The 15,196-nt window shown below is 39.0% G+C and overlaps 1 protein-coding gene across 1 annotated transcript; it reads left to right on the top strand.

Annotated features, from left to right (window-relative positions):
- Positions 1-517: 517 nt before the first annotated feature.
- On the top strand, positions 518-14,991 carry LOC144657157 (leucine-rich repeat-containing protein 49-like). Its single transcript, XM_078517469.1, has 19 exons — positions 518-725; positions 823-897; positions 1,482-1,629; positions 2,132-2,407; positions 2,924-3,029; positions 3,674-3,877; positions 4,375-4,441; positions 5,121-5,264; positions 5,589-5,650; positions 6,062-6,209; positions 7,370-7,453; positions 7,545-7,609; positions 8,094-8,168; positions 8,644-8,863; positions 10,154-10,339; positions 11,242-11,351; positions 11,893-11,949; positions 12,081-12,156; positions 13,431-14,991. Exons 1-19 carry the CDS (start codon positions 672-674, stop codon positions 13,629-13,631), a joined length of 2,358 nt encoding a protein of 785 aa, XP_078373595.1. The 5' UTR covers positions 518-671; the 3' UTR covers positions 13,632-14,991.
- The last annotated feature ends 205 nt before the right edge of the window (positions 14,992-15,196 follow it).

Genomic DNA, 15,196 nt, shown 5'->3' on the forward strand with positions numbered 1-15,196 from the left:
GCCCAGTTCACAAGAAAAGTTTTCAGTTTTATTCGTCATTTTCACCCCGCACGGCATCTGTCTGGTCACTTGGAGTGATCTTGGGTCACGCGAGAGGACAGTTTTCACCAGATGTGCTCCGATCGGCGGCCCTCAGCTAAATCGATTAAATCGGGGTATCGTTTTCTATGGGTGTAATTTGGGTAAGCGGGCACTTCCTCTTATTTCTTTACCCCCTTCCTAGTTCCTATATCAAGAGGCTTGTTCATGTTCACAGACCCAGGGGCGGGACGGAACGAAGTCGGGACGGAACGAAGCTAAAATCGGACAAAAATTGGGTCGTGGCGAAAGCAATCGCCCGGCAAAAGAATGCGCTTTCTTGTCAACTTTTCGTCCCGAGATTCAACTTTCGCCGCGCGCCGATTTTTGCTGATTTCCAGCTCTGTTCCCTCTTTACAAAATTCCTCGACCCAACTCGACCCAGGTCCATCGAGGACGCATACTCAAACCTAGCGGTCAGCGGTTTCGTGAGGAAAAATCCAATATGGCGGACAGGTTTTGTTGAACGCTTTTAATAAGATTTTATTTTGAATGCTACGAAACAAAGAGCTCTTTCTATGGCCAGAAAAAAATGATTAATCTTCTACTTGTTCCGTTGGTGTTGGAAAACTGGTTTAGTTTTGAGAGAAGCTATGTACCATCATCCTAGTAGAGCGGCAAAAACAGGACGAGTGGTTGCTAGGGATGTAAGTTCAGTTGATACCTCAGTTGCTGCCCTGCCGGGATGAATTTCTTCTTCTTTGTTAGATTCTAAGCCGGTTATCTTCTTTACTTCTCGTTCAGGGCGCGAATTTTGGCTTGCAGTACAGCTTACAAGCTCAAGCGACACCAGTGATTGAAAGACCTCACGGGAAGCAGGTTAATTATAAACGTGCAAGATTTTGTCATGTTACATGTTGAAGTTTAGAAGCCTTTCTCCTTTCTGTACTCATATTTAAGTGTGCAAGTCTTTGGCGACCGATCGATTGAACCAATTAGACCTCTACATTTGTGGTGTACGTTTTATTGGAGTTTATAACTACTTGAGACTTTGTATTTGTTGCAAAAGTTTAACCTGTATCACTTTAATTATGTGAAATTTTTTTTGAGTTGAAAAGCCACTGACTAAAACATAATAATTCTAAAATGATAAATGTATTGTTGATGCATAAGTCTCACTGTATAAGTCATAAAAATGAACCTGCAGTAAGATACCTACCAAAGGAGGGGTGTTGAATGGTAAATGCGAGACGGCATCAAAGAACAATTTCAGACAACGAGACCTCTGAAATTTCGCTTACTTTTTTTGAAGGACCATTCACCACCCCTCAAAGGCAGACACCTCTTGTAACACTATAATTTTGGATTCTCATAAGCAGGCACCTTCCCAAGCAGACACTTCTTCAGATCTAAACTGTATTGATGAAAACTTTAACTTAACCTTGGTCTTTTTATAACTGTAGGGTGGTCCTGAGTGGAAGCAAAATCCATATAGCCGAGAATCTGGCTCCCTGACAAGACCAGGATCAAGCACAAGGGCTGACAATGGAACAAAATACCGACACACAATATCACCTCCCCAGGACATTGAACGCCCACCTTCTATTTTGCGTAAGTGCTTACATACATGTACGTTTTTTATGTTTACAGTGAACTTTATATAAGCCACCACCCAAAATGTCAAGCCTATTTGTGATATAAGAACAAATATTATCGACATATCATGGTTATAAGGTGTCTCATTGCCCATTTTGCCAATTGTGGTATAAAGGTCGGATTGTGAAGTGATCAAGCACTGGAGACTCAAAACAAGCAAAGGGAGCTACAGGGCGTTTTATTGGGATGAGCTACAAACATACACTTAAAAAATAGGTTGTCTTACTTTGCATTTTTTACATGGCTTGTACAAAATAAACATACAGTGTAAAACATCAGGATGATTGGTTTTACAGTGTACTGCACATAATTTTCCTGACTTAATACAGAGTTTGGCAATAGATGAAATTGTAAAACTTGTTTTAAAAGTGTTAGAAACACTTGTAACATGATGCCACCATGTTGTTTACATTGTACAAAGTTAAACTAAAATTACATGCAATACAACTTTTTTCAGAGTACTCTCATTCAAGTCTTGATGCAGCACAAGACTCCAAACAGCATTACGCCACCCCTTCCTTCCGAGACCTTCACAAGGTGCAGCGTCAGGTGTTGCAGCCAGCCCCTGCATATGTCACTGATCAGTCTGCCCCTGCAACAGGAGTACCGATAACCATGAGTCAAGGTAAAGTGACTCAGGAAGGCTCATATGAGGACAGCCTGCAGGGACGGCACTCGTTCAGTGCTGGATCACAGTCTCAGTCCAGAAATAAAACACAAGTGTTCTTACCAGGTGAGAAAGCCTACAGGTACCTTAATGCATGCATTTAAAAGTAGGCTGGTTTATCCGTACAAGTGCATGTGTACATGTAGCATGAATTGACTTTCAAACCGCCATAAAATTTCATTCTCTTACAATGTGTTGAACATTACAGAAAATATCCATACCTCTCTCGTGGAAGGTTTTTTGGTTTGAAATTCCACTCCCAAACCCCTCGAGAAACTCCAGTTTAGTTGTACTTTCCTTAACAAAATTTCCTTATTTGGCTTCTGAGACCCCCACCCCCTAAGAATTTCCAGTGACCTGTGGGGTGGATATGGATATTTTCTGGAACCACACATTGTTTATGCACATGTATGCACATGCAAGTGCCAGGGGGCTCAAATATGGTCATCCTTGCTAAATTCATCATCTCTTTCCATTTCTGATAAGTTAATAGATGTTTTTAAGTTAATTAACATAAATTAAAATTTTGAATGATAAGTACAACTTGTAGGTTAATGCAAGTTCTCTTTCTGTTCTGTTCAGGAGACAGAGTTATATTTGCAGAGTCCCCATCTGCCCCTGGTGTACCTATCGTTTACAGACTTCCTGAGGAGAGACAAGCAAACCCTGATAGACTTAACCTTGACAGGTGAAGTACATGTATTAGATTGTTTGTTTTTTATACATTATAAGAGTGCTTCCCCCCCCCCCCCACCCTTGCTTTTTCCTCAGATTTGTTTAAAAATAATGTATTCAACTGTCTTTCAAGAGTTTGTTTTTGGTATGAGACAAGGTTGCTGCCTTGCGGAAATGTTTGTACAGTAGCCCCCCCTTACTGAATTTTCAAGATCTGCCCCTCGTCACTCTTATTAGACAGGGCTGCAAATAACAGTCTGTCATCTGACATTGGCCGACCAAAACTTGCTAATGTCCGACGAAATCCCAAGTGTGGTCGGACATGATGTCCGGACAATTTTTGATTGTAAATCATTTTACGGCAACAATAAACAAAATTCAACCTTTTGTTTTTGGTGATGTCCAACCAAGATGGTGTCTTAGTAGGACATATGTCCTTTCAGGTTAAAAATATTATTTGCAGCCCTGTTAGATGAGTTTTAAAACTACTGGCACATCAAATTCTGCCACCATCCAAAAAAATCTTAGATGCTGCATTTATTTAATCTATGTTTTATAAACATTAACTTAAAGTTGACTTTTGGCTGATAAAAACCAATCTTTGCATACAGTGTACAAATATGTAACAGGCATTTCTCATGTATTTTTCCCCCATAGGAGGAGATTGACAACGTGTCCCATTCTTGAAGGTGAAGACTACCTACGATTGCTCAACTTTCAGCACAATCTTATCAGTAAAATTTCTCACCTTGAGAACCTCAAGAGACTGATCTTCTTGGATTTTTATGATAATCAGATTGAGGAGATATCAGGGCTGTCTGCCTTGCGATCTCTCAGGGTCCTCATGTTAGGCAAAAACAGGTAAATAGACAGTTTGCTAAATAAATTACTTGAACCATCAACCATTTGCTCAAAAATTCTGCATTACAAATGCAGAAAAATACAAATACATTCTGCAATACTTTGATAATTTGTACATATTTTCTCAAGAAATAATGTAAGCACCCAGGACATTCATTTCAAATTTTATATTTTGTGTAATTAAACCAGCTTTAATTTGGTTCAATTTTATTTTGTCATAAACCCAGTAGCAAAGCCTTCCTTGCTTACTTTATAGGGAAAGAAGTAATTTTTGATTTCATATTTCATGATTTGAAGGGGGAGCTTACATTAGTATTTTTGATTAAGCGGGTTGTGGGTTTTTTTTTGGGTTTTTTTGGGGTACATGTATAAGAGGAGGGACACTTGTTAGAGGGTACATGTATGTACATATACCACCAGGGTGGTGTGACAGCCCTTGGTAATAATTATTGATGTGAGGTCTGACTCAATTCTTGGTTTTTGTTTTTAAATGAAAGGATAAGAAAAATCAGTAACCTAGAGTCTCTCACAAAGCTTGATGTGTTGGATCTTCATGGCAACAAGGTTTGGTTAAAAATAGTGTTGGTACTTGTCTTGTATTAAATGAAGATCTATATTAAAACCTGTACATTGGACAGCTTGCATTATGTCCTGATATAAAAATTGTGATAATGTATTTACAGTGTGTACTGCATTTCAGTTGAAATTCTGAATTGCTCACATTTACATGATTGTTTATGTAAATTAATGCTTTGAGAGATATGGAGTTATTCTGTGAAACAGAAAATTTAGTGAAATACTTTAATTACCGGTACTTACTACTGTATCTGTTGAGATAATTCATATAAATACTGTATTCAGTTTCTTTGGACAAAGTTGATCTCAACGACAACAGACCCTTCCACTTCAAAGCGACATATATTATCTTAAACAAGCTATTAACATCTGTATCTGACACAAAAAAAAAAATAAAAAAAAAATAAAAATAAATAAATAAAATAAAAATCTGTATCTGACACCAGTAAGCAGGCTCATAGATTATGGTTAGCTACCTCACTTTGCTTTACGACTCATGCATGTGATCATCAGTTCCTCTACTGAAGCCGCAATCATCTCTTAATCAACACTTTTGGTCTCATCAGAGCATATAGTGTAAATCAATATGACCTTATCGATAATGTTTGCTCAAGTCATACTTTAAAAGAATGATGACTAAATTTTCTTTTTCTCTATGACCCCACAGATAGTCAAGATTGAAAATCTTGGTCATCTCACTGAACTCAGGGTTCTAAACTTGGCTGGCAATGAAATTGTCAACGTATGTAATGTTAGTGGTATGAGAGCTCTGGCTGAGCTAAACTTGAGGAGAAATAAAATTTGCACTGTGGTATGTGTTTCTTATTTCTGTTTCTGTAACTTGAAATTTTAGTTTTTTGACAACACAGTAATTTTTAAGCAGTGTCACAAAAAAGTGCCCCAATGCTGTCAAACAAATTAGTACATGGACATGTACAATGGGTACACATACATGTAATTATGAAATTTATTTTCTGTCTTTTTCGTTGAAGTTGTATTAATAAAATTTCCAGCTTAAATGTACTTATCAATTGTCAAAACAGAGAAAATAAAAATAAAGCTTGTAAAAGCTTGAGTGAGTTTACCTGCCTACTGAGGAGTTAACATTGTTTTTTGTCATTTTGTTGCTTGACAGGAAGAGGTTGATCTACTGCCGAATCTCCAGAGATTGTTTCTCAGTTTTAATTGCATTTCAAGGTATGGCTGCTTACATTGTAAATAAAGGGGATTTTGTCATGAGGCGCTACAGGAAAATCCTTTTTTCGGCATCACACATATACATTGTCCATGCATGCAAGAAGCATGCTGTCACATTTTTAGTTTTCCATATATTTTGTCTGTAATACCACACTTTTCCCTGGACATTGTCAAGATCTCACACGGGTGAATGCCCCCATGCATCATTACCAGCTCCAAATGTATTCAATGAGGGGTGTGGTGTACAAAGTTTAAATAGACCCCATAAGTAGAGGTTAGACGTTTCTTTCTCCAATAGGTGGGGAGGGGGGGGGGCGGTACTGCCACTGTGGACAAGGGCTTACACACAGTAATAATCACTCTTCCTGGTCACAAAGAATTAACCATGAGTTTACTTGATGTTTCATTCAGCTTTGATGATATTCTGTGCTTAGCGAACTCCACTTCTCTGAATGAGCTGTCCATGGATGGAAATCCCTTTGCAGTTGATCAGACTTACAAGCAGGTCATACTCAGGAATTTGTCCAATCTGAGGCAGCTGGACATGAAGAGAATATCAGTAAGAGTTACATATAGAACAGAGATACAGTATACACATAAGTGGAGGGGGAGAGGGGGGTCTGAACCTCCCGCCTCCTGTGCCTTTACTTTCGCCTCCATACTTTTTACTCCCACCTTCCCGCCCCTTTCCATAGCCGTTCTCTCCTCTTTGTTCCATATCTACTGCAAAATACAATGTTTGTGTTATCTCTCACTTCCCGGCCTTTTTGGTATCCTGCTTCCCGCCCCCCCCCCTGTCCCCCTCCACAGATAATGGGCCATTTTCAAATCAGAAGGAAACTGTTACAGGTTTATGTTTCACTTCCCACTTGGCACATGTTGCATCTTTTTCAAATGTTATAAAGACAGGCCAACCCATCAGTGCAAAGGGCACTATTATTAAAGGGGTCCTGTGAAAGGATGTTTGTTTTTGTGGATGGGGGGAAACCGGAGAACCAGAAGAAAAGAACCTTCGGAGCAAGGGCAAGAACCAACAACAAACGCAACCCATGTAATTATGATGCTTGGTCTAGGATTCAAACCTGGGCCTAACCTGTGATCAGGTTTATTTTTTTCGCGGCGGAGGGAAGAAAAATAACGCCTGATCGCAGGTTAACCTGGGCCACTTTGGTAAGAGGCGAGCGCTCTTACCACTGCGTCATTCCTGCTCCCCAAACAGTATTGCAGTGTTATAGTATTTACAAGATATTACCTTTACAGACAAGACAAATGATAGAACACTTTCTCGATGAGAGCTTTCAGTTTGTAGTGTTGTAAATCTTTGTCAACCGATGTGACCTGACGACAAAAATGTTACGTGACATACATGTATGGACAAAAATGTCACTAAAGTATTACAGGAAGGTAATGAACGTTTATTCGTTTGTCTAACGATAAAATCGCTTTGAGATGTTGATGGCGACGTTTCGACTGCAATACTGCTAGTCTTCATCATGCGATGAGGTCGATTGTTTACATGTACGCGTCGCTATTTATGCACGTTGGTTCGCTGTGATTGGTGCATTTCGATCCTCATTATTATTCCGACTAACAGATGATGTTCCCTCAGAGGTCCGCTTTGTAGTTGAACGGCTGTTATGCTTTCTGATCGTAGGTATCCATGCTTACAGGAATGTCACATGACATTTTATGATAACGCAATTCTGTTACATTTTTTAGGAAGAAGAAAAAAGAATAGCCTCAGTTATGGCCCGGAAGGAAGAAGAGAAAAAGAAAGAAATCAGTAAACTAGCTGTTCTAAAAGTAAGTTGATTTTTCCCCGCAAGTTTATCGCATTCAGCCTGTTTTGTGTATTTTATTCATGAGTTACTCATGGCTGATTTTGTTCTTTCAGGAAAAGCGTCGCATTGCTATAAATAACGCACAAAGGCAATGGGAGGTGATACGCACCAAGCAAATGTGAGTAATGTTATGACAATTGTTATAATTTAACTTACATATACCAGGGAAAATGACTCTTTTCTGTTCTTGGATCGTTAAATCTCTGGAGCAAGTGTAGCTTTGACTAAATTTTTACATCAGTACTCAAATTGTCCGGTTGTTATTGTCTAAAGCTTTCTGAGAGAGCCACTTCCTGTACTGAATTCAATTACCAAAAGATTCCTTTCCACACACCTTTTATTCGTTTTCATTTTTTCCCGTGGTAGAAGGTAGTACATGTGCATACATGTACATGTACATTTTGTACCCAAGCCGGAATATGAAAAGTGGACCCGTCCCATGGATTTTTAACCATAAACATCGTCATAAATGCTCTTTTCTTAATTATTGCCAAAGGATCCTAAGATGAAAACGTCGTTTTTCTTGCAAATGCTTTGCGCTGATGCATCTTGACAATGTTCCAATGTTCAGTTTCAATATTTTCATCTTTCTTGTTTTGCAGTGTCAAGACCGACTCTCGGGATACATTGGAAACTGTGCCTCAGACCTCACATAATGAACCCACGGACTGCATAGAGTAAGTTGTCTCTTTCTCTTAACCAGTTTTTCTGTCAAATATTAGACTTCGAACGCCTGTGTTTGATCCCTCTTAAACATACAAGTACCTGAGTAGGATGACTTTTTAAACTGTACAAAACACACTGACTTTTAGCGGAGTTCTTCGCCTCCGGGCATTCATTGAATTCAGTTTCAACGTGCGTCGTATTCGAGTGAATTTACCCTAAAATATGCGTTTGGGGCCGAAAAATCGTTGGTAGTAAGCGGGAATTGTTCTATCCAAGCTTTTACGTCACATGCAAAACTTGTGGCTTGGACTGCTACATGCAGGTTTGCTTGTTATATTTCAGGATACATTTTGCATCAGATGACTGGCTGACGCATCCTAAATAAACTCTTCACATTGAATGTCTCGTGTTAGTGTAGTCAGAATTGAATTTCACTAAACCAGGGTTACATTTTGCAATGTACTGACCTCCGTGTATTTGTATTAGTACAAGAGAAGCTGTGCCCTCCCCCCTGAGTATCTGTCACCTAGCTGAGCTGGACAATGACACGTTGTACTTGTATGGCCCAGGCTCCTTGGACGCGCTGGATCGCAATTGGGGTAACCAGGCCGTGCAGGCAGTGCAGGCCATCTCGTTCAAATTCATCGACTTTGACAACATTGTTCCTCAGCTGTACAAGATTAGAGCTCGCTTTCCCTCCCTACTGGTGAGTATCCATGGGAAATGCATACAAATTCTTTCGAGGCCGTTCGTGTTGATGAGCTGGTGAGGGGCTTAAAGGGACTTTGTCACAGGGATTTCGCAGATTTTTCCCGGGGGGGGGGGGGGGTACTCAAAAAAGTTTTGTACGGGGAGGCTCCGCCCGGAGATCCAACCCCTAACCCTTTTATATACCACTTTGATAGAAAAAGGTACCCCTGTTGTATACCTACACGACATCACATTTACCTAAAACGGGAAGTTTTCTTGTTATTTTTATGTAGCGCTTAATAAATTAAAACGATACAGCCAAAAGTTGCGTCTGCTCGAAATATATGATATAAAGGCCTTTTAAAATAACAATATGGCAGATTTCCCTACCCTTTCATATACCTAAACTTGTGAAATCCCTACCCTTTTATATACCTGGAGCCTGAAAAAGGTACCCCTTTCGGGCGGAGCCTCCCCGTATAGGCCATTGTAGGGAGTACCCCCCCCCCCCCGGGAGATTTTTGGTCAAAACTCTTCTGATATAAGTGGTAGGCAACTTTAGCCATTGAAAACAGTTTAAATTATGTTGCTTATGTAGTTTAGGAATTTTTTTCTAATGTGCGTACTTGTGTACATGTGTGCAATGATGAAGCAAGTAAAACTTCACAGACTTGATATCACAATATTGATGATCAAGAATGAATAAGAATCTTCTCTCTGAGCATACATGCGTTTACACTGCATTGACTTAGGTAAGACTGGCTGTCTTTCCAGTACAACAATGTGTTTACATGTAATTTAACTACCTTATTGTTACTTATTTTCGCGGCAACTTAATTTGGAAGATTTCGCGGGACTTAAATTTCGCGATATTTGGCAAAAAAAAAAATACATTTAAAGGAACTAAATTTCGCAAAAATTGTCAAAATACTGGTCTGCATTAACAAACAGTAAGTCTCAAAATTGGCACAACTGTTTTTAACTTTCCATAGCGAATTTGACACACATGTATTTCTTTGTAACAAGTAGAGCTAGTTTGACGACTGTACCAAGATAATTATGTAGTAAACTGACGGCAACGTTGATTAATCATAACGAATTATATAGAAGATTAAAGTTCGCGTCGTTTTTTTTAGCGAGGACCGTTTTTCGCGGGTCTTCAAAAAATCGCGAAAATTGCGAACATTTAGTCCTGCGAAAATAAGTAACAATAACTAAGGTAACCATTTATCCGTGGGTTACTTCAGAATACAGTTGAAACCTGATCGAATCTTCTTTCTTATATTAGTTTCCTCTCCGCCCTTAGGGTCTTACTTTTACAGAGACGAATATCAAAGGTCTCCAGCAAATCAACTGTTTGTCGCTATTAAAAAGACTGGAGCACCTTTGCATCAGCAGCGAGGGAAATCCTATAACTTCTTTTACTCTGTGGAAACCTTACATACTCTTCCGCCTGGCTCACTTCTCTCTTAGGAAAATCAACGATATTGAGGTTAGTCAGAAATCGTGTTGTCAGGGTAAAAGAGTATGTCATATGGCATATTTGAGTCAGAAACCATATCTATCCTTTTAATTGTGAGCTGTAGACATAAAAAGACCCTGGAGTGTTCATTTACTGATAACTGGGTCTCAGTTACAACAGAAACAAAAATGTTCTCTAAGCATTTTACACAACGTTTCGTTTCAGTTGAGCTGAACGTAATACCACGCTGCCCTTGAGAAATTAATTTTAGCTCAGTTCAATCTGTTTTAATCGTTTTGACCTTCTCTTTTCTTTTTGGCTGTCTGGTATATCATTTGTGTTTCTCTGTATTTATAAATCCTTATCTAAATTTTTCGTTCTGATCTAAGGCTAGTAATGAGACAATCTCATCATGTAGTCACAACTTGTGATCTCGATGGGACATCAGAAAAAAATAAATATATAAAATAACTTCTGTCAGTAGTGGAAGTTTGGGAAAATGAGAAATACGGTGAAATCTCTCGTATTCGACAGAATAGAAACTGTATACTGGTTCCCATTTTTTGTTGAGCAAAAAGAAATATTTGAAGAAAACAACGTGTCAGCTTTAGAGAATTACAAAAACTAACCTTTCGGCCCGTTTCTATCTGCCTCAGTCTTAACATTTTCCTTTATGGCTTGTTGTCATTTAGCCTGCGAACCCAGACGCATTTCAGTCCTTTCGGCGGAGATTAGCGACAGCCGGAAATGCGTCTGGGTTCGCAGGCTAGTTGTCATTTCTCTTTGTTTGTTTCTTGTTGTTGTTGTTTTTTCGTACTAAACTATATTGTGAGCTTTCCTTCGATCTGGTGAAACCTTATTAACACGGCAAAAACCAATTTAATGGGAATGTCAAGTTGTTTTTTAGTGATTCTGATTGGCTGTTTTTCTAGGTGACTGCTGAAGACAATGTCAATGCGGAGAAACTGTTTGGGACCTTGGCTCACATCACCACATCCCAGCTTCCTCAGTCCAGGCTTTTAACAATGTTAGGAGATTCTAGGTCAGTTACGTTTATAAAAAGAAGGTTTGAACCAAGAAGTATCAGTAATATTCGTATAGTGTGATCGTCCGGGTGAGAGTAGTTCTGAAAAGGGCTGTTATTGGTGACTGACGTTCGACAACCTGAGTAGAAGTCATCTTTAGAGTCAAGTAAAAAGTTGTTTGTCAGTCGATCATGTTTTAAGTCTGGTCCGTTGTAAAACTTTGAGGCCTCATGCGTCCTATGGGCGTAAACTTGAAAGAACTGATGATGATGACGTTGTAAAATCAAGGGACAAAAATCAGGAAACCTCTCTCACTGAAAACTGACTTCGATACAAAACTGCTAAATGCGGTTTAACAAAGAAAAGACTTAAATGCGGGAATTCTCTGTAACACTAGTTTATCTGAATGGCGTTAAACAATCAGGTTTTCGAAATCACCGGCTTTTATTTGTTTATTTAATTTTGAAATTTTTGAGGTATCTGTGCATGCGGGATGGATAATGTGTAAAGTTTCCCATAACCTCTCCATTTAAATTGACTTTCTCTAATTCATTCCAGGCGAAAACAAGTTCTTGAGGCAGATAAGAGCAAAAAACCGGAGGGCAAACACGAGAGGTAATCACTTCCTTTAGACAACACTTGTACACCGTATATCAATTTAAGTACACTGTAGACTTAATTATTTTTGAATTCAGGTGTCATTTTTTAACACAGTAAGATATTGCTCTTTTTTGGGTGCAATCCAGGGCTCCTTCCAACGAATCTGTCAGCCGAGCAGGACTGCAGTACTGGCCAGTGGACTCACATCGGACTCACAGCCAGGTGTGTATATCTGAAATCTTCCCTGACTGATTGTAACTGGTGCGTAAAAATTCAAAAGCGAGTAACAACTAATCAAAAACACTGCAAAGATCTCTGTTGAGTTACGTCAGTCGGTCGGTCGGGCTGTCGGTTGGTCGGACGGACAGACAGACAGACAGACAGACAGACAGACGTTCAGTCAGTCAGTCAGTCATCTGTTTTACTATTAGCTGATTAGCACCCTGTTAAAATAAGAGGGTTTTAATGTAGGTCAAGTTGTAAATAAATATATGATCTCAAATTTACTTATTACCACGAGTGTACATGTATGCAATGATGAAGCAAGTAAAACTTCACAGACTTGATATCACAATATTGATGATCAAGAATGAATAAGAATCTTCTCTCTGAGCATGCATGCTATGCACACAAGGCTTGTTGTATTTCCAGTACATGTAAAGGACGACAATAATTGACTTAATATTTGTCTGCGTGTCTTTATCAAGCGGAAGAAAGAATTTAGCTCGTTAATAGCTTTATTGCGCGACTAACAGCTCAGAGTTTCAATAACAAAAATTAGCCAATCAGAATACTCTATTGCCGGTCTAATTATAGTCCTAGGTATTAGACAGATTAAGGTTTTCAGCTTCTTTTTCAATAATAAAGTCGTGTAATAAATCTCTAAAATACTAACCAAGCTTACCCGAGCCCGTATTTCTGGCCCCTGGTCTTTTTTTGTACGGCCCTCGCGTTTTAATAGCTAATAAGATACCGTATTTTCTCGATTAAACGCCGGACCCCAATTAAACGCCGGGTCAAAATTGCTGGTTTTTAAATTAACGCCGGGGGCGTTTATTCGAGGTCCCGGCGTTTATTTGAGGTCAAGCTAACAAGTAAATATATTCTGTTTGTCACAAATCTCGATTGCAACATAAACTATCCAATCCCTAATAGTGCACCTTTGGGAAATAATCACCTTTGGATACCCAAGGACACTTTTTCGGGGCTGAACGAAGAGAAAAATCGTCCCGCCTTGACAAACTGTCCCTTGGTCTCGAAGATCGGTAACAATAAATCAATCTGAAAAAATTAGCAGAAAATTGCAGTCCGTTAATAAACGCCGGGCCCCGATTAAACGCCGGCTTCAAATAAACGCCGGGTTCACGAAGCCAAGTTTGAAATAAACGCCGGGGACGTTTATTTGAGAAAATACGGTACATGTGTGCTTAGAGTAGGACGACTAAAAATAATCCTCTTGACACTTCAAGTTACCAGTTGTTGTGTTTGTTTAACAGGAGGCTGAGGAAAGAAGAACATTCGCGGTGAATTACATGAAGGAGATCGCGCACACCGCCATACTCAACGAACGCAAGAAAAAGAAATTGAATGAAATATTGCCGGGACTGTTTAGTAAAATGGTCCAAACAGCAGTGACAGATTTGAACGATTTGGACACTTTTATGAAAAAGAGCTTTGAGAAAGTAAAAAACAAGTAATGAAGCCAAGAACAGTCAGCCAATAAACTACGCCGCCATCTTGTATCTAATACGAGTTGGATTGGAGTGGACTTCGCAACGGTGGAATACCAATAATAGACTATAATGGCCCCGGATCTGTTCTCCACCAAGGATAAAGAAGTGGGATAAAGAACAAGTCCAGAAAGGAAAGAAAAGTAGAACACACCACAAGTGGCTTTAGATGGCGTTTGTGTACAATGTGTGCGAAAAGCAGCAGCGGTCACAAAGACGGAGAGACTTCAGCAACAAGAGTATTCCTTGCGGGATGAAGTATTGAAAAATAGATGTTCTTCACTTATACATAACGCTTTGTCAGAGTTTTAACAAAAAAGGTATTGGAAAGAAAACACGGTCAACGCAGAATGGAGTAACTCAATCTTTCACCCTTCACACAATTTTGTCTATATGTTATGCACGTCTACTCTCTGTAAAATTCATTAATTAAACTGTTATTTATATTTAGAAGGGTTATTTTATTTATGAAAACGTACTTGTCTCAGGCGAACGTTTGTCGGGAAGTGCACTATAAGGGCAATCACAGTTTTATTATATTGTGTTTATACAGAGCTTTAATAACAGCTTCCTGAATTGCTTTTGTATTGCGACTCAATGTTTATCCGAAGAAATTCGATAGTTACGTTTCTTATCTCACTAGCTATGCTCATGACTTTGTTAATTTTTCATGTAATGAGTGACTGGAACGCTGTTAATTTGTATATACCCACTAAGTATTTTTCTATAAGAACCTTTTCGATAAGAACGTCGAAGTTGAGAAAAGCCAAAATCTTAAGAACACGCCTTTGAGTTTAATTTTCACTGCAAAATGCTCATTTGAAGCTAAAATGACAAGTGCATGTGCAGTTCGAAACTAGACAATCATCATTTGTTCTTTAACTATGTTCAAATGCAACATAGAGCTAACCTGCGATCAGGCGTTTTTTCTCTTGTAAGATGAGAGAGGTAAGTGGTAAGTAGGGAGGGAGGGCATGATCTCAGGTTACATAGAGCCAACATTGTCATCAGCTAACAGTGAATGTGTTTTACTGTATGTACCAAGTTGTTCTCAAAACTGAACAAAAAAAATTCAACATTTCGTGCTAAATTTGGCCTCAAACCAAAACTACTTATTTCAGTTTAAAACGTCTATTAAATAGACGCCTTTATTAAACAACAGGAACAAAATACTCCAAGTGTTCGAAATGCAGACTCGACTTGATAAATACCGCCGGAAGTCGGTGTGCATTGTAACATTTCGTCATATTCACTTTGTAATATCCCCTATTTACTTACAACGCATGTTAGCAGAAGGCTTCTAGAGACTTAATAAATCTTGCAATCCTGTATCACCCAGAATTGAAATAAAATTACATTATTCACGGCGTTGCTTTCTAGACTGTAAATTATCGTGTTGAATAGAATAGAACGCTTTATTTCACGTAGCCAGTACGGGAAGTGTTTGCACAATCTCCCGAGCCTAAGGCTCATGTAAAGATCGCTCGACCAAAAAAGTTAAATATATAAAACTCCATAAGAAAATTACGTCA

This window comes from Oculina patagonica, chromosome 1 (assembly GCF_052425735.1).
Source record: "Oculina patagonica isolate OP01 chromosome 1, crgOcupat, whole genome shotgun sequence".
Classification (NCBI taxonomy): Eukaryota; Metazoa; Cnidaria; class Anthozoa; order Scleractinia; family Oculinidae; genus Oculina; species Oculina patagonica.